Source organism: Panthera tigris, chromosome F2, assembly GCF_018350195.1.
Source record: "Panthera tigris isolate Pti1 chromosome F2, P.tigris_Pti1_mat1.1, whole genome shotgun sequence".
NCBI lineage: Eukaryota > Metazoa > Chordata > Mammalia > Carnivora > Felidae > Panthera > Panthera tigris.
The window spans coordinates 73,499,907-73,525,277 of NC_056676.1; the positions used below are offsets into that span (position 1 = coordinate 73,499,907).

At 46.5% G+C, this 25,371-nt stretch overlaps 1 protein-coding gene across 8 annotated transcripts in view; it reads right to left on the bottom strand.

Moving 5' to 3' along the window:
* Positions 1-24,486, bottom strand: part of DNAAF11 (dynein axonemal assembly factor 11) — an 82,346-nt gene extending 57,860 nt beyond the window's left edge. For 2 of the 8 annotated variants that reach the window (XR_006212900.1, XR_006212901.1), the window contains exons 1-4: positions 15,594-15,865; positions 15,211-15,378; positions 10,569-10,646; positions 1,487-1,659 (exon numbers count right to left, since the gene is read on the bottom strand). Coding sequence is in view for 4 of the 8 variants with exons in the window: in XM_042973057.1 (XP_042828991.1) it covers positions 1,487-1,659; positions 10,569-10,646; positions 15,211-15,378; positions 15,594-15,828 (654 nt within the window). In the remaining 4 variants the exon portion in view is untranslated. Of the gene's footprint in view, positions 1-1,486; positions 1,660-10,568; positions 10,647-15,210; positions 15,379-15,593; positions 15,882-24,362 lie in introns of those variants that run through there. The other 6 variants (XR_006212903.1, XR_006212902.1, XM_042973059.1 and 3 more) reach the window with 6 other exon arrangements.
* Between the last annotated feature and the right edge of the window lie 885 nt (positions 24,487-25,371).

Sequence of the window (25,371 nt, forward strand, 5' to 3'; positions counted from 1 at the left end):
TTCATTTTGTTAGTACGTCACTGGATAATGAAGATCAGCTCGGGTTATGTTTGAGCTCATTTATCATTTTATTCTAAATATATGTTCTGGATTCAATTACCTGAGTGACTCATTCTCTTAATCAAAAACATTTCACATTAGAAGAAATGTGCTCCGTTACTCCAGCGATCTCGACTATGCAGGACACGGCAGTCTAAAAACAAACGTCCTCTGAGAATAGAAGAAAATGCCTATGGTGAAGCCAGTGCGTCCGTGCGTTTTCTTGCAGAAGCGTGGGGCCACACGCAGGTCAGAGATTCTTGGAATTACGTGAAAGTTAACATTACTAGTTTAATGTAAGCAGGTATAGGATTTCTCTAGAAACCACCTGTTTTTTCCCCAGGTTCCAAAAATGTTAGCTTAGGGGAGATACAAGATAAGAGATTAGCCACATCGGGTGGAGGTTGTCAGATGAGTTCCCTGGACCAGCAAGCATCAGTGCTGGGGGCTTATCAGAAGTGAAGAATCCTCGGGGCGCCTGGGTGGCTCAGTCGGTTGGGCGTCCGACTTCGGCTCAGGTCATGATCTCGCGGTTTGTGGGTTCGAGCCCCGCGTCCGGCTCTGTGCTGACAGCTCGGAGCCTGGAGCCTGCTTCGAATTCTGTGTCTTCTCTCTCTGCCCTTCCCCCGCTTGTGCTCTCTCTCCCTCTCTCTCTCTCAAAAATAAATAAATGTTAAAAAAAAAGAAAAAAAGGAAAAAGAAAGAATCCTGTGTGCCACATCAGACCTAAAAATCAGAAACTCTGGGGTGGGGCCCAGCAAACACCACCCAAGTATTCCAAAGCATAGCGAAGTTTGAGAACCGCTAACACAGAGAACGTGTTAAGAGAAAGCAATGATAAAAAGAAAATAATTATAAAAGCACAGTAGCTTAAGACAGTGTAATACAGAGGTATGTAGCTGTAGTAATCTCAAAAACTCTTTTAAGTTTTCAGTCTGCTATTAGTAATGATGAATGCCCTCCATGACTCTAATTTGCATTCCTCAACAAACAGTTTAGGGGCGCCCGGGGGGCTCAGTCAGCTAAGCAGCTGACTCTCGGTTTCAGCTCAGGTCATGATCTCACGGTTCGTGAGTTTGAGCCCTGCATCAGACTGCACACTGACCGTGTGGAGCCTCGTTGGGATTCTCTCTCTTCCCCAATCGTGTGCACTCTCCGTCTCTCTCAAAATAAATATATACACTTAAAAAAGAAAGAAAGAAACAGTTCAGTTAAGCTCTGTTGTGTTCTGAAAGGAGAAATGTATTTAATCTATTCTTCAGGAGTTTATTCAAGCTATCAAAACAACTTTAAAGTGTCGGTAAGTCGAAGGGTTAGTTTCGATTTTCTGGAATCTTCCCTCCTCTAAAACTACCCGTTCCCCGATGATGCCGCGAATGAATCAGGCATCACTGCGGCTGCTTGTTTTCTTTTTTCCGAGGTTTCTGCACCATTAAAATAAGCGTACCTTTAACTGCTGTAGTGTGGCCACCACGAACTGCCTGTAGCCGTCAAAGTCAGCACACGGGTTACCCATGAGAAAGAGCTCCTTCAGGTGGATATTGTGCCCAAGCGTTTTAACGCTGCTCAGCTCTCCAATGAAGTTTACAGTCAGGTCGAGTTTTGTCAGCCCTTCACATCCTGTTGAAAGGAGTGGAAAGAACACAAAGCAAAAAAAAAAAAATCACACTGGTAATAAAATGTGTGTAACAGTTCATAGCAGAGACAACGGTTGGAATAGTTTAAGTCCGCAGATTAAGTGCATCACCCAACAAGTGGGTGTTCAGAAACAGCACCTCAAAGGGTTAGCTCTAACTCCTGTCTCAATCTGCATTTCCCTTTTGTCCCTGCGGCCAGGGGAAATCACTTTCCCTGGTCATATCTGCGAGGCCAGGGGGGAAATCACTTTCCCTGCCCATATCTGCGAGTCCCGGGCTGGTAAACATGTGCATTTGGTCACCATGTGGTGTGAAGAAAGCCAAGTACCAGCTGCTGCCAGGGAGCACCCGACATCAGGACGAAGATCCCTCTAGAGAGGACACCATCAACCTGTCTGAGAATTCTTCCAGGTAGGCGGGACGCATCTCGCCCCGAGGGGTGATGGTGGCGGGAGGGTTCCCCAAAAGGAAAAGGCGGTTCACAAACCCCAGGCATCAGAATTAGTGTTCACGAAGTCACAGCGAAGACACAGAATGGCTCCCAGGCCACCGGAACGGCATTGAAAGTATCAACAAAGGTAAAGAAGAGTTTGGTCCTCAGGGGAGTAACAGAAAAAGGGGTAGTCGCTGAAGCGGAGCTTGTCATAAATCGGCCCCATCTACCTTCATCAGAGGGACAGCCGGATGCTACGGAGATCTGAAGCAACAGCCTTCACTCAGGTTCCGTGAGAGCTTGGTAGTTAGGAATGCAGCCTGGAGACTTAGGCAGATGGGGGTTCAAGTCCCAGCCCAGCCTCGTCCAGAATTCCATGTTTTCCTCCTATCTAGTCATATCCCAAACCAGAATCTTCCAAATGAGACAGTGCTAGCTCAGGGCTTCCAGATGGATGTAGGACCTCACCCTCCATTCATTCATTCATCCGTCCATTCATCCAGGAGTTACTGGGTACCCACTGTGACCAAGTTAATGAGCCAGGTCTTCAGGATAAAGTGGTTAAAAAAAATCCATGGCATTTCACCTCGTGTATGTTTAATATAGGGAAAGGAGAAAAAGATGGGCATTCCAGGAAAAGAAGGTACTTGGTGCAAAGGCACCGAGAAGTGAATCTAGAGGAGACAGAACCAGAAGTAGGCAGTGCCCACTGTTACATTATAAACCAGCCTAAATCAATATGTACTGGTTCTTCTTTTTCAATTCCCATTCATTGTTCAGCCCACTGTTCCCGGCTGCCGTCCCCAACATTCTAGTGGGTTTGTTCCTCTACAGGGGACCAAGGACCTTCGTACCGACAAGATTAACGGACCCCTCAATTCATTATGTCACTAGAAAAGTCTGCTGATATGGCCCGATTAACCACAAATTCTCTCCTTTAAACGTTTTTTACAGATTGAGTTTCTTTGTCTTTTTAGCTTTATTTATTTGTTTACGTCTAAGTTTTCCATTGCAGTTAAGTCAATACGGTGATTCAACAATTCCATACATCACCTGTTGCTCATCACATCAAGTGCATCTCTTGATCAACCATGACTTCTCTTGGAAATGTTTCATCTGTCTTGGAAAAAGTGATACTGCTCTCTCCTTGTCCTCTTTCACGATGCAGTTTCTTCCTCTTGACCCCCATTATAGACTTTTCCACTCCATCAATGGTAATAGAGCCCAGACTTCCATCCTCGACCCAGTATTTTCTCTCCTCATGGCTCTCTTGACGACAACAGTTGCGTTCCTTGGTTTAACCAACCCCAAATTCTGACGAGTCCCAAACAATAACTTTATATCTGACCATCCAACCGAAAGTCATACTCTTATTTCCAAATGCCTGTAAGACATATCCCGTTCGATATGTCTAAAAATGAATTCTCCATTTTTCCTCTCCCTCTCCCCTCCTCAAGACAGCTTTCCTGCCTCCTTGATGTCTAATCCTGTCAACGTCATTGCCATTTTGGTATCAGATGTGTTTGCGGCCAAGAGTCAAGCCAGAGTTAACTTGAGTGCTAACCTAAGTTGTTCCCTTAACCCCTCCATTACATCAGTCACCAAGCCGTACAGATCTCAATGGCCACATTGTCCCACCTACTTCTTGTCCACTGTAATCCTGTGACCAACAGTACAGTTCAGTTTCTTATCCTCCTGTGCATGCAACACGGCATATTTCCTAAATCATCTTTCTATTTTGAAATCAGGAAGGATGGACCAAAAGAAGACAAAGGGTGACATTTCAAAGACTCCCAACAAGTTCAAAAATGTATATGTATTTGATTTTATTGTAATTGTTTCCATGAAGGACCCTCCAAATGTTCATTATGGTTTTCAAAGTGATAAATCTTAATTGTTTTTCTACTTGGCCTAACCATAAGAAATGAAACCCCATCCGCCATTCTAATGAACAATTCTTGCTGAACTAGCCAGGCGTGAGAAAGGCTCTTCTTTGAAGTTAGGTACTCCTTCCTTTAAATGATTCCTCCCCGCCATCTCTCCTGTTCTTGGAAGATCCATGTCAGTGGCCCGTGGGGCTGAGAAGGTCATTGAGACAACACTGATCTCCCAAGGGGGAAAGCTCACACTATTAGAAACCCCACCTCTCCTTCCAAGTTAAGGTAAGGAAGAGGGATGGAAAAAGAAGACAATTTATTATATCCCGGTGAATCCACGATGGAGGGGGGTGCGGGAGGTATGCTAGCTAATTCTTGCCATCCAGCAAAACATAAAAATAAACAAGTGGATATCCATCTTTTTTAAAAAAATTTTTTTAACATTTATTTTTGAAGGAGAGAGAGAGAGAGAGAGAGAGAGAGAGACAGAGCGTGAGTGGGGGAGGGGCAGAGAGAGAGGGAGACACAGAATCTGAAGCGGGCTCCAGGCTCCGAGCCATCAGCACAGAGCCTGATGCGGGACTCGAACTCACGGACCGTGAGATCATGACCTGGGCCGAAGTCGGATGTTTAACCGGCTGCGCCACCCAGGCACCCCTATCCATCTTATGTCTAAAATTATACTGCAATTTACTCAAGTAAGTGGGCTGAGTCTGTATATCCATCTTTCCCCCCCTCTTACCTCAAACCTTTAAAATTAAACAAAAAGTGTACATTTGCCAGCCAATATGATGCATCCTCCCTTCCTACTGCCCATCCCCCCAAACATATCCTCAAACTACCCTGCGCCCACTGCCTCCCTCTTAGAGCTGGAAGGTGGCGCCCCCGTGGGAGAAGCGTCCAGGAAGAGGCCTGCGGTGGGCCGTGGACTACGGTTCCCCAAACTCAGACATTCAACAGTGACAATGCTGCCCTCTAGTGGCGGATGTGCAAAACATACCGGAAAACAACTCTCGGCTTCCTTTAAGATATTTGAACAAAAACAAGCCTTGGACAGGCCGACTGAGAGTGACAGTTTGAATTACTTCTCTGCCATCACAGACTGACATTTTACTACCACAAAACGCACATACAGAGTCCATTTGTTCATTCCATTTGTTCCCATGAGAACGTGGAATGGGGCTGTAGAGTGGCAGCTGGGGGAGAAGGACGGCTCCAGTTCTCATGCAGAAAAATGCCCATGATGGAAAGAGACTCCCCGGTTCCAGCACTGATGATGGCTTTGGGGCCTTTGACAGTGACGACAGCTTAGGCTTTGAGGATGAAAATTAAGAACGTATGATGAACACTTAGGTCGTTGTTGGCACATAACCTTGACAGCCACTGAAACACCCATTTCTACGCTGGGCGGCAAACAGGCTAAAATCTACCACCCTAAGTAAAGCCCTCCTAATTTTAGCTCTTGGCAGATGGGAGTGGGGTGGGGAGAGCAGCCTGCCTGCCTCTGCTCCGAGCCCCTGTACTCCAGAGTAAGGCCTGCCAGGCGGCGTGCCCAGCCCACAGCCTCCCTGCCAGCCAAGCGGGAGGCCGGATGTGGAAAGAGAACCTCACAACTGCAGAAGAAGCCAGCACTGGCCACCGGATCAGCCAAATCCTTTGTGATTGTGAGCGGACACCAAGTGTTACCAGACATCGCAAAATAGATAAAAGCACGAGACAGAAGCCTGCAAACTGAAACAAGAAACCTTCCAGAATGTGGAGTGACAAGACAAAGAGGTTTAAATAAGGAATACAGCGTAAGAGGCATGGAGAATCGATCTAGGACGACCAAATCCATTTTAAGGGGAGGTGAGAGAAAAAAGGGGCTGGATATGTCTATTCCCTTGATCGTGGTGATGGTTTCATGGGTGTGTGCGTGTATCCAAACTCAACAAACTGTTCACTACCTATGTGCAGGTGTTTCACATCAATTATACCTCAATAAAGCTATTAAAAAAAAAAAAAGGTTGTGCTCCAAAGAACATCAAGAAAGTTGACAAGAAGACCTCAAGATGAAAAGATGTATCAATAAATCATGTATCTGACCAGATATTAGTATCCAAAACCTATAGATAGGCCTTACGAATCAACAAGAAAATGACAAATCACCTAATTAGAAAGTGGGCAAAGGTTCTGAATAAACATTTCTCCAAATAAGATACACAAATGTCCAAGCTCATCCGTCATCAGGTAAACGCAAATCAGAACCATGATAAGACACCCTTCACATCCATCAGGATGGCCCCTAGAAAATAAAGGAAGAAATAAAAACAGGAAATAACAAGTGCTGGAGAGGATGTTGAGAAGTTGGAGCACTCGGAAATTGTTGGTGGGAATATAAAATGGTGCAACTACTTTAAAAAATAGTTTGGGGGCGCCTGGGTGGCGCAGTCGGTTAAGCGTCCGACTTCAGCCAGGTCACGATCTCGCGGTCCGTGAGTTCGAGCCCCGCGTCGGGCTCTGTGCTGACAGCTCAGAGCCTGGAGCCTGCTTGGGATTCTCTGTCTCCTTCTCTCTCTGCCCCTCTCCCGCTTCCCCTCTCTCTGTCTCTCTCTCTGTCTCTGTCTCTCTCTCAAAAGTAAATAAGCATTAAAAAAAAAAAAAACACGATCATGCAAAAGCTTATACGTTAATGTTCATAGCAACTTTATTTATAACCAAAAAGTGGAAAAACTCAAACATCCATCAACTAATAAATGGGCAAAGTGTTGTGTATCCATACAATGGAATGTCACTCGGCCACAAAAATGAATGAGGTACTGATACCTGCCACATGTGGATAAACCCTGAAAACATGCTACAGACACAAAGGACCACATATTGTGCAATACCATTTACACTAAGTGTTCAGAGAGGGGAAATTTATGGGGACAAACAGATCAGGGGCTAGGTAGGGCATGGAGGAAATGAGGAATGAATGCCAGTGGATACAGGTTTTCATATGGGGTGATGGAATGTTCTGAAACTGGATAGTGATAATGGGTGTACAACCTTGTAACTATACTAAAAACCCTTGAATTGTATAATAGAAAAAAAGTGAGTTTTATGGCATGTGAATTATACAGCAATTAAAAATAAATGCTTCAAATATTTCAACTAAGAGACATCCTGAGAAAAAAATACGATTTTCCAAATTCATCTTATTTTATTTTATTTTTCATTGAGGTATAATTAACACACAGCATTATACTCGTTTCAGGTGTGCAACACAGGGATTCAATACTTGTATATATTGTGAAACGATCAGTCTACTTAGCATCCATCACCTTACACAATTACAGAAGTTTTTTCTTTGTGATGAGAACTTTTAAGATCTACTTTCTTAGAAATTTTCAAATATGCAGTACAGCATTATTAATTACAGTCGCCATACGGTGCATTACATGCTCATGATTTATTTTATAGTTTTTTAAATATAATTTATTGTCAAGTTAGTTAACACACAGTGTACCCAGTGTGCTCTTGGCTTCAGGGGTAGATTCCCATGATTCATCACTTACATACAATACCCAGGGCTCATCCCAACAAGTGCCCTCCTCAATGCCCATCACCCATTTTCCCCTCTTCCCTGACCACCACCCCCCCCCAGCAACCCTTAGTTTGTTCTCTGTATTTAAGGGTCTCTTATGGTTTGCCTCCCTGTTTGAAACTATTTTTTTCCCTTCCCTTCCCCCTTGGTCTTCTGTTAAGTTTCTCAAATTCCACATATGAGTGAAAACATATGATATCTGTCTTTTTCTGACTGACTTTCTTCTCAAGTACACATGGAACATTCTCCAAGACAGATCACATACTGGGTCACAAAACAGCCCTCAATAAATATAAAAGGAACGAGATCATACCATGCATATTTTTAGATCACAATGCTATGAAACTTGAAATCAACCATAAGAAAAAATTTGTAAAGCCTCCCAATGCATGGAGGTTAAAGAACATCCTATAAAGAATGTATGAGTCAACGAGGCAATTGAAGGAGAAATTTAAAAATACATGGAAGCAAATGACAATGAAAACACGACAGTGCAAACCCTTTGGGATACAGCAAAGGCAGTCCTAAGAGGAAAATACATTGCAGTCCAGGCCTACCTCAAGAAACAAGAAAAATCCCAAACACAGAACCTAACCTCACACCTCAAGGAACCAGAAGCAGAGCAGCAATGAAAGCCCAAAGCCAGCAGAAGAGAAATAATAAAGATCAGAGAAGAATTAAACAACGCAGAATCCAAATTAAAAAAAACAGTAGAACAGATCAATGAATCTAAGAGCTGGTTCTTTGAAAGAATAAACAAAACTGATGAACGCCAAGCCAGACTTCTCAAAAAGAAAGGAGGGAGGACTCAAATAGATAAGATCACAAACGGAAGAGGAGAGATCACAACCAACACCACGGAAGTACAATTATTAGAGAATACTATGAAAAATTATATGCCAAAATACTGCACAACTTGCACGAAATGGGCAAATTCCTGGACACCCACACACTACCAAAACTCAAATGGGAAGAAATAGAAAATTTGAACAGACCCATGACCAGGGAAAAAATGGAATCCGTTATCAAAAATCTCCCAACAAATAAGAGTCCAGGACCAGATGGCTTCCCAGGGGAATTCTACCAGACATTTAAAGCAGAGATAATACCTATCCTTCTCAAGCTGTTCCACAAATAGACACGGAAGGAAAGCTTCTGGACTCATTCTATGAAGCCGGCATGACCTTGATTCCCAAACCAGGCAGACCCCACTAAAAAGGAGAATTATTTTATAGTTTTAAGGTTTGTACCTCTTGGCTCCCTTCCTCTCTTTTGCCTGCTCTGCCCACCCCCACCCCTGACAACCACCGAATCTTCTGTTCTGGGTATCTCTGAGCTTGGTGTCTTGTTTGTTTTGTTTTATTATTCAGATTTCACATATAAGGAAGATAATACGGTATTTGTCTTTGGCTGACTTAGTTCACTTAGCATAATGGCTTCGATGTCCGTCCACGTTGTCATAAATGGCAAGATTCCATTCTTTTTTATGGCTAAAAAATATTCCATTGTGTACATGTGTACGTCATTTTCTTTATCCAAAAAAATATCCTTTTATATGATAAATTTGAGATGGACTAGAGATATTAAATGTAAAAATACAATCATTAAAACTAGAACTTAATGTAGAATGTATTTATATTCAGAAACTATAAAGAAAAAGTGAAAAGTTGAGTCTATTAAAAGGTAATACTTCTGAATGATGCTAGCATCATAAATGGAACCAAGGAAAAGTAGCAGACTCAAGAGAAAATATTTATAGCATACATAACAAAACATTAGTATCTGGAACGTATAAGAGCGACTAAAAAAGATAAACCAGAATAAAAATAACCAATAAATGTAAAGTAGAGATAAGAAATACAAATACTCTATAAAAATCTGAAGGATTATATGGACACTCAATAATAATAAGGGAGATGTAAATAATTTAAATAAATATTTGATAACAATGCCTTTGTTTGTTTGTTTTTAAAAGATTGCTTATTGGGGCGCCTGGGTGGCTCAGTTAAGTGTCCAACTCTTGGTTTCAGCTCAGGTCACGATCTCACAGTTGGTGAGTTTGAGCCCCACATCGGGCTCTGTGCTGAAAACCTAGAGCCTGCTTGGGATTTCTCTCTCCCTCTCTCTCTACCCTTCCCTGGCTTGCTCTCTCTCTCTCTCTCTCTCTCTCTCTCTTAAAAAAAAATAAATATTAAAAAATTGTTTATTAAAATTATTAGTGAGGTTGTGTAAAAATGGGTACTCACATCAGTACAAAAGTAAATTGATACAACCTTTTTGGGGAATAATTTGGCAATTCTTATCAAAATGTGCGTATTTAAACCTAGGAATTCCATTTCTGTGTGTTTATCCTATAAACACATGCACACAGAGCGAACTGTGAAGAATCCTCATTGCAGCCATGCCTATCATACAAAATGCTGGAAACCACCCAAATGCCCATCTGCAGAAAAATTGTTAGATAAATCAGTCTACCATCATTCTGGTAGAAAGCCCCCGTGGTTCCTGGATGTGAAAGAACAAGGTAATTTCACGGAAGAAATCAATTCTCAAAACAATACTCAGAGTATGGTCCCATTGATAAGAAGCAAATGAAACAAAACTAGCTTGTATTCAACCAAGGTTTATTTTTTTTATAAATGTTTACTTATTTATTGAGAGAGAGAGAGAGAGAGAGAATCAGAGAGAGAGAGAGAATCCAAAGTAGACTCCACCCTTAGTGTGGAGCCCGATGCGGGGCTTGATCTCATGACCTTGAAATCATGATCAACCAAGGGTCAATTTTAACACCACTATCTCTGTGAGGGAAGCTGGGTTAGGAAGGCATGAAGTGGACTTCCATTTTCGAATTCAGAGATCTATTATTATTTGAATTTTCACCAATAATTAATAAACGTAAGACTTCGGTAAAATGTTAATTTGAAAAGTACACCTATTGTTTAAGCAGTACGGTTTAAATCTAGATGCAAATCTCAAGTTTAATTCATAATAAAATGTAAGAAGAAAATTCTTACCTTCCAAATTTTCAATTTTTTCAATGTTGTTCAAAGCTAAGTTCAAATATTCAAGTTTCTTGAGTTTGCTAACATTTTCTGAAAGATACAAATAATGTAATCAATTAACCTTCAAGATAAACGCTATTGTTACACAATCTACTGTGAAAATGATAAAGGGAATCTAAGCATTATTATGGTTATGAAAACCGTGTTGCTTTTTCGTGTCTGTACTTGGACATGAGAGACCGTTGGTTGCCCAAAGCAACACCCATGTCTTTCTCCATAGCTCCTAATAGAACCCACTTCTGCTCTTGTCCCCAGCCAGCTCTAACTCCAGAGTCTGGCTTCACCAAGCTGGGCCAGTGCGTAGCAACAGCATGTCCCTCGTTAATGACAATTCAGGAACTAGGCTTAAGCCAACCAGCCCCCGGCAATCTCCTGGCCACATGTGATGCAGGAGAAGACATGCAAATCAAGGTCTCCCGGTCAGATAAGAGGGAAAGGTCTGTGTTCCATGCTTGGGGATGGTCTTTTCCTTTTTCCTGCTGGATGTTATTAGGGAAGAAAGTGATACCCTTACAGATACTCACAGTCCTCTTACAGCCACGAGGAAACCAGCAGCAGGATGGAGCCTGTACTGTGGTTGGGGAGCAGAAAGAAGGCATCACCGAACCCTAGAGACTGTCCTATCTCTGGGCTTACAGGTGGGCAAGATATGTGATTTCCTTACTGGTAAGCCACAATGAAGCTGGGGTTTCCTTCACTTGAAATCAAACTCACCCTGATACATACAGGATTATTGTTTTTAACAAACACAAATGCTCTTAGAGGCAAAATGATAAGCATAAATAAGTCAGAGAATTTCTGTAGGACAGGGACACTTAAAAATGCTAATAATACTGGGGCACCTGGGTGGCTCATTTGGCTCATAAGCTTCCAACCTCGGCTCAAATCATTATCTCGCGGTTCAAGAGTTCGAGTCCCACGTCGATCCGTGCATCAGGCTCTGCACTGAGAGCTTCGGATCCTGTGTCTCCCTCTGTCTCTGCCCCTCCCTCGCTTGTGCTCTCTCTCTCAAAGTTAAATAAACATTTTTTTTAAAAAAACTGCTAATAATACCATAGCTAACATCATTGAGAGCCTATTATATGCCATGTATATCTCTAAGCATTTTGCATATATGATATCATTTAATCCTCTTAACAACCCTGTGAGGTAAAAATTACTGTTGTCCCCTTTTCCAAATAGGAATACGAAGGTGCGGAGAATTAATCACTTGTGCAAGGTTCAGTGGCAAAGCCAGGAAATCTTGACTCCTGAGGATAGCACTAAATCATGACACCACACCCTAAAAGCACAGTCCTTTCTAAGAGGACACGAATGTAGGAAACCCTGCTAAGGAATGTGGATTTGGGAATTCCTCACTTCAATAAGGCTCCTTCTGCCCATTTTCCATGGAGATTAGGAAGATCAAATATGATAAATTTATAGTTATCATCACCTTTATCATTGTTACATTTCGTTTAAAATTTAGAAAACACCACCTACGTGTTCCCATAGACCTAAGAGTAACACTTTATCTCTCTAAGCCTCAGCTTACTCATTTTTTTTTTAAACCGGTATCTGGGAATAAATTGCTAGAGTTTCTCTTAGCAGTTAGATGATTGTAAGTAGTACTAATGTTTCCAGGAGGTTCTCTAGGCAACACTGGAGCATTCAACAGTCAACAGATTTGTGAAGCTCTGTGTGCAGAGTGTCTAGTCTGCACCCTAAACAAAAATACCTGAAGTTATTACTGTTAAAACTACCAGCCGACAACAAAATACTTGTTCCTTCCCCACATTTGTTACATGTATAAACTTCTAAATGTGACAAGGGTCTTCTGATAAGGAAAAAAAAAGGAAGATTTGTTTTAGGAGGATTTCTTAAACTATCTCTCAAGAATAACGGGCTGGAAAAAAAAAAGGAAAACGGGCTAAGGAGGGGAGCCTGGGTGGCTCTGTCGGTTAGGTGCCCCAACTCTTGATTTTGGCTCAGGTCGTGATCTCAGAGTTCGTGAGGCTGAGCCCCAAATCGGGCTCCGCACTCTCAGCGCAGAATCCTGCTTGGGAGTCTCTCTCTCTCCCTCTCTCTCTGCCCCTCCCTCCCTGTCGAAATAAATAAATAAACTTCAAAAATTAAAAAAAATTTAAAAAAAAGAGTAAGTTAAATTGGTCAGGGGGAGAAAAGGCTCTACAGATAATAACACACAGCACTCTTGGCAAGCGGGAACGGAGGCAGCCAAACCGTGGTTCTAGCCCAAACCATCCTGGAAACAGTTCTCACCCATGGCCATAACCACACCCACAGACTTGCCCTGGACCAAAGCCACCCCCCAGTGCAATCAGCTCTGCTCTCAGGTAGGCCTCAGGCTCACCGGGGAGCCGTTGCAAATGCAGATTTGGGGGGCCCCCCAGCAGGTTAAGTCAGGAGGTCTGGGAGGGGGCTGGAGCCCCAGGTTAACAAGACCAGGGGGGTCCTGGGCTCACCCTGGGACCAGCACTAAGCACAGCCCCCCAAGCGAGCCCATGTGCACCCCGCAATGAGGAACGGAGCTTCAGGAGAGGCAACCGTTTTTTTTTTTTTTGCAAACTCCTACCGCGAGGGCACAAGAGCCAGTCTGAGTCCCGGAGAAACACTTTTGCTTGCTAATAAAGTGCCTAAGTGCCTATGGGTGGAGTAGCACTGAAAAATCCCATTATTAGGATTTAAAAGAGTGTTTAATTCAAGAATACTTTGGAAGCAGAAATGTAAGCTTTCTCACAGCTCTGAAAAGGCCTGAAATACTATGCCGCTAATTAGTAATTGTGATGGACCCAGCTGTGGAGATTGAAATTTCGGGAACTCTTTTAGATCTGTACAATTAGGACAGCTCCTTAATGCCCCGCCCCCCCCCCCGCCCCCCAGAAAAGCTGGTGGTTTTCTCTAACAGCCTTTTTAATTGAACAGTGTGCCAGAGTTTCTAATCTCTGGTGAAGTGAAAGATGCCGAAAATAATGATCTGAAGAAAGATAAAGAATGTTAACAAATCTTCAAAAAATAATGCAGATTCCAGGCTTTTTTTTTTTTTTTTTTTTGCAACCCACCAGGGTTTCTCAGCCTCAGCAGCACTAACACTGTGGGGCCAGCCCGGGCACCACAGGACAGTTAGCGGTGTCCCGGGGTCCCAGGACAGGACATGCGGCGGTACCCCCTCCCCCCCCCACGCCTGTGGCAACCAAAACCGTCCCCGGGCGTTGTCAAACACCCCTGTCGAGAACCACACCGGGGCAAGTTTGAATGACCTTGCAGGCTGACCTCTGGTGCCAGTGCCACAACCCTTAGGTGACCCTTATGTCCGTCCCTTTTCCCCCCGCCTCTGCCCCCGCCCCCACGTGGCCAGCCTGGGTGGATGACATTAACAGCAGTGACAGCAGACAGCATCTGGGCGAGCGCGGAACTCAAGAAGTAAGTGTGTTGTTTCACGCAGTCCCTGGTGTAGACTCGGCAAGACTAAGTTAACAGACTCACCTGATTTCACACAGGTTTTTTTTTTTCCCCTTTTCCTTTTTGAGAGAGAGAGCATGAGCAGGGGAGGGACAGTCTGTGCTGTCTGTGCTGACAGCAGTGAGCCCGACGCGGGGCTCGAACTCACGAACCCTGAGATCATGACCTGAGCTGAAGTCGGGCGCTCGACCGACTGAGCCACCCGGTGTCCCCTTCACACAGTTTCTAGGTGGCCGAGGCAGGGATCAAGCCCATCAGGGCCTGTGCTCTCCTGAGTGTGGGAACATTCCTGTTTCCACCTGGCAGGTCCCCCTTCTCCCTGCCCCTTAACTCATTCTTCCCCCGGGGACCGTGAGGAGGGCCCACCCATCCGATGGACGAACTGGGAGAAGGAGCCGGGCAATGCCCGGTTCCCCTCTGTCCTGGCTTCTGGGCTCCCCCCGCCAGCAGAGAGGACACGCTCCTGTCCCCCTACTGCCATACGCAGGGGGCCTGCCAGCCTCTGGTTGCCCAGCCTGCATGTGACCGGGTGGACACATTTAACCTGAGGGCGGTTTCAGGAAGCCCACGTGGCGGCGAGTCTAGGCCACCTTCTCCAAAAGGTTTTGTCAGTTACGATGCTGACATTCTGATCTGTCTCCCTGGAGACAGTAAACAGGGGTGTGGGTGTGGAACCCTATCGAGACCCAATACGGAGCACACAGCCTCGCCCAGACACGAGCTCTGTAACCACGGCAGAACCAGCCACCACAGGGAATCTGACGAGGGTTTACTCAACTCCCACGCAACCCTTTCTGTTCCACGGAGCAGTGTGAAACCAGGACAAATGCCTGGATTCTATTTTCCTTCTTTCAAACTTTTACCAAACCCTGGCTGCAAACGGGCAGGTCGACAAACATGCCTGAACATCGCAACTCCTCGATGGCGTCCCTGGAGAGCCTCAGGCAAGGGGACTGAGCAGCGTGGGAGCTCAGAGAAAGGTCCAGGCAGCCTCCCGAGAGCCGGCCGTGTCTGTTTCCCCGGGTGGTTCTTTGTCACCCGTGTCGTCTTCTTCTAAGAATCACCCTGCAACTTCCCCAGGTTTCCCCACTCAAAACGTCAAAGAAACCATGAGAACAAAATCCTGAACACTTACCAATTTTTCCAATGAGATTATTTTGAAGATAGAGGATTTTTAAGTCCCGGCACCATTTGTCAATATGCTCTAGTCTTTCTATTTCTTGCTGATGCAAGGAGAGCTCCTCCAGGGAAAAAATGACACAGTCATTGTGCTCGGAGTTCCGTCTAATAAGATCTTCTGTGACTGAAAGAAAATTCGTTATGTGTTACGTCTCCGTCCCTACATTCATCATCAGGTTATGACATGACGAATGCGCTGGATTGTCTTCCCCCGTTAAATGTCAATCCCCCAGGCCCGAGTGATTTTCAAAGGGGAAGAGAACAGACAAGTGTTGCCTTGTCTGGCAACACCATGGTGAGTCAGAGAGATTTTGCCTTTTTTGCACAAGGTCTACCTACATTTTGCTGTAGGGATGGAGACAGAGTTGGTGGGTGATGCCCATGAGAGTGTTGCTATGGCGTATGTTGACATGACATCCTGTGGTGCTATCACGCCAAACTGGACGAGACCCGCTAAGGAGACCACGACAGGGCAACTTGCGACGAAGTGGCACCGTCTGGCCACCAGGGGGCCAAAAACGTGTGAGCAGCTCCCTGCGTTCAGTAAGGAAAGGTCTGTCCATTCAAGTGACATTGATTAATTGAACTCGAGCTGGAGAGGGAGGAGGAGCACGCTAGATTTTGCACTGCGATCTTGCAGAACAGCTACCCTGAGCTCTGTTTCCAGGAGGAATGAAAGGAGCCGCTCACGGGAGGGGGGGTAGTAAGAGTCCCTGCCCCTCTGACCAGAGTGCTATGCAGCACGGGGGGGGGGGGGGGGGGGGGGGGGGGGGGGGGCTGGCCTGCCACGGGGGCACTGAGGGAATGGGGACAATTCTCTGGCCCATGGTTGGAGCCAAGGGCAAGACGGGAATCCCCTTCCTAAGACACACCCAAGTTAAAGACGTGATGACAACGGAGAAACCCTATGTTTTCCAGCGCTACGAAAAAGATCATTAATCCCTTTTAATGTCCCGCCTTTTAGGTGGACAGTGGAATGGTACATGTCCAGCCCAAGAGACAACAAAGATTCATTTGTTGCCATGTACAAGTGCCAGGCACTGTCCTAAGTGCTTTGCATGTATTAACATACGGGTACGTATAGGGGGCAGATGAGGAATTGAGGCACAGAGAGGTTCAATAACTTGCCCAGGGTCTTGGACCTCTTCAGGCTCCTCTAGTCGAGACAGAGTTCTTCACAGCACCCTCGGCTGCCAACGTCCACGCCACACTCTTAAAGGTGGACTTGCCCTTTTGTTAAAAAAAAAAAAAAAAAAAAAAGGAGGGGGGGAGGGGGTGCCTGGGTGGCTCAGTCGGTTCAGCGTCCGACTTCAGCTCGGGTCATGATCTAGCGGTTTGTGAGTTCGAGCCCCGCGTCGGGCTCTGTGCTGACAGCTCAGAGCCTGGAGCCTGCTTCCGATTCTGTGTCTCCCTCTCTCTCTTCCCCTCCCATGCTCGTGCTCTGTCTCTCTCTGTCTCTCAATAATAGATAAACGTCAAAAAAAAAAAAAAAAAAACAGTGAAAACAGCTACGAACTCGATCATCTGTGTGCAGGAGGCTGAACCCCTGCTATTTCTGGTGGTAGGAGATGGGGTTGCTTGCAAAGACAGCTCTTTGGAAGTCAGGGGAAACGTGAAGGTCTGGAGATTAAAACACCATGCACGGGGCACGTCCTGCTGTTCTACGTTTTGGCTCAACTAGCAGGCAGAGGTGGCTAACAGACCCCCAGCCGGGTCCCGGGGAGAAGCAGGCCCAAATGGCTGGCAAAGGGGCTAACAGGACGTTCTGGCCAGTCCTGGCCCCCCGGGGTCCCCACTGCCTGCTGCACTCTGCTGTCTCCGGATGTCACGGCTAGTACGTAAGCCAGTGTAAACAGAAAACAGCTTTCTGGAAACCAAACCTCTAACAGAAGGGCATGAAAACTAGTCCCCACACATCCCACTCCCAAAGTTGGCTCTAATAGCTTCGGTCAACTGATAGTGGATGCACGGGTACAGCAAGTTGAGGACACAGCAAAGCTGTTGCGTGAAGTCAAATGTATTACCTGCCTCTGTAATTATCTGTAAGAACTGTCTTAGCAACGATGCAACAGGGATGAAGGGGTTGGGACGGCACAACCAATGTTATTTCAGCGAATTCAGTGAAATGTGGGAATTATTCGCTACTATGGATAAGACCCTCAATGACCAGGAGGGTATGTGTAACCTTAACTACACCAATCCATGGAGCAGGGGGCCGGGTTTTTGGAGGCCTTGCTGCCATCAGACCTGGAGTCAACGGGGCCAGGAGGATGTGCCCATCCGAAGCCCATGCCCTTCCGTCTAGAACATGTCCCAGGTGGAGGAACGACAGAATTCTCTGCCCAAGGGGCCCCAGGCCTGCCTCCAAGCTCGACACTGGCCACTTCTCCAGGTCCATCCCAGACCACACCATCAGGTATGCATCCCAAAGTGTCCAAGGAGCAGCTGTTTGCTGAGATGTGGACAGATATGCAGGCTGAGTATCCACCTTCATACGTGGGCTTGAGGGGCCAGGATAGGGCCAGGGATGGGGAGAGAAGGGAGGGATGGCCGGGGAGCCAGCTCTCCCCAGCCCCACCCCCCCAGCTCTGGCACAGATCCCAAGGGGTTTGAGAAACGTATTAAATGTAGCCTTCTGGGTCGTTATAAAGGTCTCCTTGTCAAGGGTGGAAAATGCATTTTATGCGGCAGTTTGATTATAACTTGATACACGGGCCTTCTTATAGTCTTTCCCTGGGTCCCCAGTTGCCCCTGAAGGCTTAGTGGGTTATTCATATTGAAGATATAAACCCAACTTGAATCCCACAGAAGCCGTCATCAGTAAGTACAGTTAAGTCGAACGTGTTCAGGGGAATTCTGAAAACACCTTGTTAAGCATCACCGTCTCTGGCCTGCAAAAGCTAACATGAGCATCTGCGCAACCCCCCGGGGGCTTCCTGGATCTCAGAAACACTAAAGGTATCTCAGGCCTCTCCAGCTCTACAGTCTTAAAGGCTTTTCCGATTTGTCCGACCCTAAAGGCCAGCAGCTTCCTCTACGGACACCAAATATCCTTCCTACGTTCCCTGGCTACACCTTTCCTAAAATTCAGAAACCCTTTTCATTATGCCATTGCACGTGTGAATTTGATCACTTCCATGCGATTGCCAAACCCTCCCTTTCAGAGGCATGTAGATATTAGGAAGGAATTATGTTGATCCGTATCTCCTAGCCGCAACAATTAAGATGATAAAAGTCACTATTAGTCAAAAGGAATGGGGGGAGAGGGGCCCCCGCCCTTAGCATAATCACTAATTGGTGTGTGCATGCACACACAGGAGGGACCGACAGTTGATCTGGCGCCCCAGGGACGCCCGCCCGACAGCAACAATTACAGACAATTAGGACAGATGAAAAGAAAATGGAGAATCACAGAGGAAGGCAAGATCTCCCAGCGGCCTGCTTCTGGGCTCTTCCATATTAAGCAAGCTGACGCGTGGCACACCGTTTTATGGCGCTCAGGAAACTGCTGTTACGCGGCACTGCCCGCCTGCAACGGCAGACGTCAGTGAGGCAACCAGCGTCCCCAGGAAGACACGTGCAAGAGCGTCCACGCGGTGGATGGAGACAACAGTGTTCCGCGCCTCGCGACAGGAAAGCATTCTGCCGTTCTACGCACTGTGTAATTCAGACCAAACGTGCTCGAGCTCCCGGGAGCACGGTTCACCTTTGGGAAGCCCTACTCCGAATAGGACAGCACTGCATTTACACGAAGTCATTCCAGGGATTTAAAACTGTTTTGGAAGTCTCAGTGGGTCGTCATAACGCTATTTCGAGAGAGATGGCGTGGGCGATGCCCACCACACAGTGGAGGGAGAACATTCCCGGGTAGCGGATGAGAAACAGTGTGCTTTCACATCCTGATTTTGGAAAAATTCGCAGAGCGAAACGCAGGACTTGAATGGATTCTGGGAAGTGTCTCGCCCATGGGGGGTGCTAACCAAGATATGGCTGGAGCCGTCGTGGGGGTAAAACCACTGACAGCGTAACCACGGATTCGTACTTCTCTCACTAGCAGAATGCTGCTAAGGATTCCGAGGGTTTAACCGAAACTCACCGGCCAGCCCAGGCTTCTTTTCGATTCCTTACAATGACCGGGTTCTCAACAACTCCAGGGAGTGCAATAAAATGACTTTGTGGGGTGGGGGCGGGGCAGAGGGCAGAAGGAGAAGGTTTCTGGAGTCCCGGAAGTTGTCAGCCTGCCGTTTCTACCAAGATTTTTCAGTGGCTTGAGCAAAGTTCTAGAAGCTTCCAAAGCCGCCAACTTAGTGTTCATTCCTTCAGGCTTTATATCGTGTTTTGTGAACAATCCTCGATTCCTCACTAGATTAGAATAAAGTCAATAATCTGTGTTCCTAGCAGGTTTTGCAGAATGTTTAAACATCTCGGAAGACGCAGCAGATACATCTATGACTTAACAAGAGACGAAGGGGTCACAAACAGGAGAAGGTCACCTCTTGTAGCATCTAAACTGTTCTTTCTTTTATGGTTTCCAATGGACACTTTTCAAAACACGATTACTCATTTGCTCTGCCTTTTTTTACTGACTCGAGGTCATGATAACATGCAACGCTAGCCACACGAGACCTAACGCAACGATACCCTCTAGCGTCTATTCACACGGAGAGTGCTAGTAAAGACCATGGTGAAGTGCCATGGGGCAGTGACAGAAGTGTACAGAGAGAACAGGGAGGACAGAGAAAGGGGGGGATCAGGGCTACTGAGTGACAGGAGGGACGTCAAAAGAGGCATCATGGAGAAGAAGCCTGAGCTGAGTGTTGAAATGTGAGTAGGTATTTGCAGGATAAACAGATGAGGAAGGGCACTAGGGCTACAATGGACACTATGTTGCACTTGCCAGATCCCTCCTTCCAAACTGAAGGCTCAGTTCCTCCAGCTGCTGGCAGTGGTGCCAGCGGACTGCCCTCAGGCTGCCCACTTTCTTCATAAGTCACTCCGCTGAAATGACACCCCGACCAACGCCACTCCCCTTCCCAGAAAAGCCCATATCCAACGACTGGCTGATGAGGGGCCATAAGGGCCCAGCCCTCTCACCCGAGCTTGGGAAAATTAGAATGTCCATTTCCAGTTTAGACCTCCAAGCATCCGGGTGGGTTTGTGGGTAAGGCCTTTGTTAAAATGCATCATAGCCCAACGTCCTTCCCCGCCCAGTCTTGCCTCCTTCCCTACCCACTCCAGTAACGTTCCCGAGTGAACCTCCTACACGCTAATCTGCATCGAAGAGTCTGCCTTCCAGCCAACCCAACCTGGAAGGGTTGATATCAGAAGTGGTACGTGAAGGCAGACGCTAGCCACGACGGGCCTCCGGAGTCAGAGTCGGCTGCCCGAGTGGCAATGAGGACACCATTACTGGTGGCAGGTGGGGCACAGATGGTGTCGGGCACAAGGCAGCTGGGGGACGTTCAACACTTGCACTACAGTGTCAACCCATTTGGAATACTATAACACAAGTGCCATAAAGCAGGTGGATTATAAACTAGAAACATTTATTTCTCACAGTTCTGGAGGCTGGAAGTCCAAGGTCACAGCACCGGCAGATCTAGTGTCTGGGGACAGCCGGCTTCCCCACTGATGGTAATCTCACACGGTGGAAGGAGCAAGCCAGGTCTCTGGGGCCTCCTTCATAAGGGCAGTAATCCCAACTATGAGGGCTCCCTGCTCACGACCCACCTCCTAATACCATCACATTGAGGATATGAATTGGGGGGGGGAGGGGGACACAAACATTCAACCTATAGCAAAGAGATCGCACCAGTAAGTGTGACGTGACACATTGGGCAATAGAGAAACACAGGGGACACTATAACTCAAAGGACAGCTGTGTTGGGTGGCTGCTGTTGTGGACACTGTTGGAAAGGAAAGGCTGGACGTGATTCATCGGACAGTTAAAAAAAAGCCAGAGTGGCACACTGGCAGCGTATAAAGAGGTTTGCTTCCTAAAACCAGAGGGTAGAGAGGCCAGAGAACAAGGACCAGGACTAAATCATAAGAGGAGCAGGAACTTCATGTTCCAGACATGATGGAGTCATAGGGACAGGAAATCCAGGAAAGAAATATATGAAAACACACACACACACACACACACACACACACACACACACACACACAACCAAACACTGAACATCAGGAAATCCAAAGGGAAGTCAGAAAGTGTTTTGAACAGAACAAAAAAAAGAAAAGGTGGGACGCCTAGGTGTCTCGGTCGGTTCAGGGTCAGACTTCGGCTCAGGTCATGAACTCAGAGTTCGTGAGTTCAAGCCCTACGTCCGGCTCTGTGCTAACAGCTCACAGCCTGGAACCTGCTTTAGATTCTATGTCTCCCTCTCCTTCTGTTCCTCTCCCACTTGCTCTCTGTCTCTCTCAACAATAAATAAATATATTTTTTAAAAGGCATATCAAAATGTGTGTGATATGGCTAAAACATAAGTTGGGGAAAATTAACAGCACTAATGCCTATAGTAAGAAAGGAAAAAGGTCTCAAACATTAGCTTCCTCCTTAAGAAGCTAGAAAAAGAATAAATTGAACCCAAACTAAGCAGAAGAAAGGAAACAAAAAAGAAAAAAGATTAGACCAAAAAATCAGTGAAATAGAAACAAAAACAATGGAAAAAGTCAATAAAAATACATAAAAAAATAAAATTGGTAAACATCTAGCCAGACTGATCAGTAAAGAGAGAGAAGACATAAATTTCCATTATTAGCAAGGAAAGCATGGCATTAGATTATACAGAATTAAAAGGCTAATAAGAGAGTAATCTAAAAAACTATGCTAATAAATTCGAGAACTTAGATTAAAAGGGAAAATTTCTTAAAAGACACAAACTACCAAACCTCACGCAGCAAGACACAGATAAATCAAACAGCCCTGCATCTACCACAGTAGTTGAATATGTAGTTCAAACCTTTCCACAAAGAAAACCATAGCACAGGCATCTTCACTGATGAATTCTACCGAACATTTAAGAAAAAATAATACCCAGTGTACAAAAACACTTCTATAAAATTTACAAAAATTTAAGAACTTAAGAAAATTTAAGAATGCTTGCTAAGATAATTCTACAAAGCCAGCATACCCTGAGCCCAAAACTAGACAAGTACAAGGCCAAGGCTGACCACAAGAGATGCTTTTAAAGACCTGGGCTAGGGGCGCCTGGGTGGCTTGGTCGGTTAAGCGTCTGACTTCGGCTTAGGTCATGATCTCACGGTCCGTGAGTTCGAGCCCCGCGTCAGGCTCTGTGCTGACAGCTCAGAGCCTGGAGCCTGCTTCCGATTCTGTGTCTCCCTCTCTCTCTGACCCTCCCCCATTCATGCTCTGTCTCTCTCTGTCTCAAAAATAAATAAACGTTAAAAAAAAAAAAATTAAAAAAAAAAAAAGACCTGGGCTAACTGATAGAAACTGGGATGACAGACTCCTAAAACAATGAAGGTCAGTAGCAACACTTAACTTTAGAAGCTAGGTGGATAGATGTTCTAATGAGGGACAAGGTTGGAGTGGGGCCAGTGGTCTACATCCACCGAGGGCAATGGAGATGGTGAATAGAATATGACATTCCTAAGGACAAAATAGATGCTCAGCCAACAAAGGTACTACTCAATCTGTGCAATCAAAAGACAGCAACGATTGATGACCAGAAAACGAAGGACAGTTGCCTCGATAAAAATTCACAATTTCTTGCCAGTCTCCAGACCTTAGTGAGTTTGGGGACCCGAAACGAGGGTTGCCAGATTTAGCGAATAAAAATATTGGGTGTCCTGTGTTTTATTTGACAACATGTTGTCTAAAAGAGAGGCTGAGTCCCCAAGAATAGTTGGCAAGGATTCATCCAAATCCTTTCCAAAAGGCCTGCTGGCCATTTACTTGGGTGACAATACCCTGGGGAAGGGGGAATACCAAACCACTGGGACGCTTGGGGGTTCCAGGTCTGAGCTGCCATTAACATCTGGAAACAACAAAGCATTGCCTTACCACAGTGGGGACCTGTGGGGGCCAGGTAATAAATGGAATCATGCCCGCGACCAATTCATTAACACATGTTGAAGAATATTTGGGTTGTTTCCATTTTTTAGCTACTATGAAAGCAGTTGCTATAAACAGTCATACACAATCTGTGTGTGTACAAAGGTTTTTGTTTTCCTTTTGTAATAGCTAAGGATTCCACGGGTGGGAGACAAAGTTTTCGTTTAATTTTTACCAACGTTGGTCTAATTTTTTTGTCTACTGCTTTAGAAAGGAGTGTGAGAACAAATACCAACAACTGGTTTAGGATTGGGGCTTTTCCTATTCACAAACCACCCACCCCCTCCACCACCAGGCTGTCAGCTCTTGCGCGGAAGAAACCTCATCATCAAGCACAGTCTCTTGATTCAAAAATATTCACTATGACACTTCCGCCAGAAGTGAGCAATTAGGCTGAACTGTACAAAATTGTCATAAATGAGAGGAGAGTCGAAGATGGTGTTCGCGGGCAAATAAAGATGTTAATCCCCTCACTTTGCACATTCTGCGGGTGTATTTTTAAACCCTTAGCAACACTTAGCCAAGTCGGTAAAACGGTTCTATTACTGCCTTCGTTTTGGAGCTGGGGCTTAGGCCCACATGGGTGAAGTCACTCGCTCTAGGTCTCAAGGCTGCCAGGTGGAGGAGGGGGGCGCCGGCTTCGGTTCCCTCCACCCCCGGGTACGATGCCTAATCGAACAGTGTGGACGCTGCAGCCCTGAGACAGTGACTAGCCCGGGACCACCCGGCGAGCAAGGAGGCGCTTGGGCCCCGGACCTTCCACCACCAAGCCCTGGACCTTCCACCACCCCCTCTCACGAAGCCCCCGCCTTTCTCGCCCACCGCATTTTATGGACGAGGAACCGGAGCCCCGCGGAGGCAAGGCTGCCCGCCGGGTCGGCGGAGGGGCTGGCCCAGCCGGACCTGAGGAGCGCAGGGTTGGGCCGGGGCGCGCGGGCGGGAAGGGGCGGCGGCGGCCCGGGTCCCCTGGGACGTGGGACGATGCCCGGAAGGGGGACGGTCGAGGGCGGCAGGGAGGAGGGGACGCTTACTCCGGCCCATGGCGCCTCTCGGGTTCGCGGGCCCGGGAAGAAGCTCGGACTCTTAGGACTCCGTACACGCTTCTCAGTCACGCCTCCGCGCGTCCACAGCGGACCTCGGGAGCCATGGCAACGAGGACTCTACGGCGGCCGCACGGGGCCAGGCGCCGCCGCGTTTCCCGAGCTCGCGAGAAGCAGGGAGCAGAGACTCCGCGACGAGCGCTCGCCCCTCCCCGCACCCCGTCCTCTTCCCCGTCCCCACCCCGCCTTCCCCGGACGGGTCCTCTTTCCCCAGATCGTCTGGACGGTCTAAAGAGAACCACGGACGCTCGCTTCCAGGTGGATCCGCCTCCCAGGCGTGCCTCCCAGCCCGCCCTCCACTTTCTCCTCTCTGGGGAGTTAACGCGCTCCGGAGCCAAGGGGGGGTCAGGATGGCGCCCCCACTGCCCGTGCCGGCGGGGCGGGCTTAAACTTCTCATCTGTAAGATGCGGGATAACAAATAACTTCAAGGGATTCTGGTGGAGGTTTTTAAAGAGATGATTTGAGTAAAAGAAAGACACGTTTTAAAAACAGCCTCCCTGTAAAGGGTAGTTGTCCTTGTTGGATTTCATCTCCTTAGTCACAGCCCAGCACCGATCTCCTGCTAACAGGTTTTCTAAAAACACCACCCTCAGCAACTTTCCCTACCCACCCACCACTTTGTGGCTGCCAAAAATAGAAAGTGCATCTCCTGGAATTCCCGTTACTCCTCTCGCATTTCCCCAGACCCCTCCCCAAAGTGCCCAATTCGCTTTACCCAACTCTGGACTGGGAAGGACATCAGTAATTCATCCTCGGTTAGCTTCATATGTTCATATGTCAGCGCTTTAAGGGATGACAAAGTTGTTTGTTTGTTTGTTTGTTTATTACCACCTTCACTCATTTTGTCCCCCCCCCCCAGCCTCTGGCAACCAGAACTGATTTATTCTTTGTATCTCTGAGTTCATTTGTTTGTTTTTAGATTCTGCATATAAGTGAGAT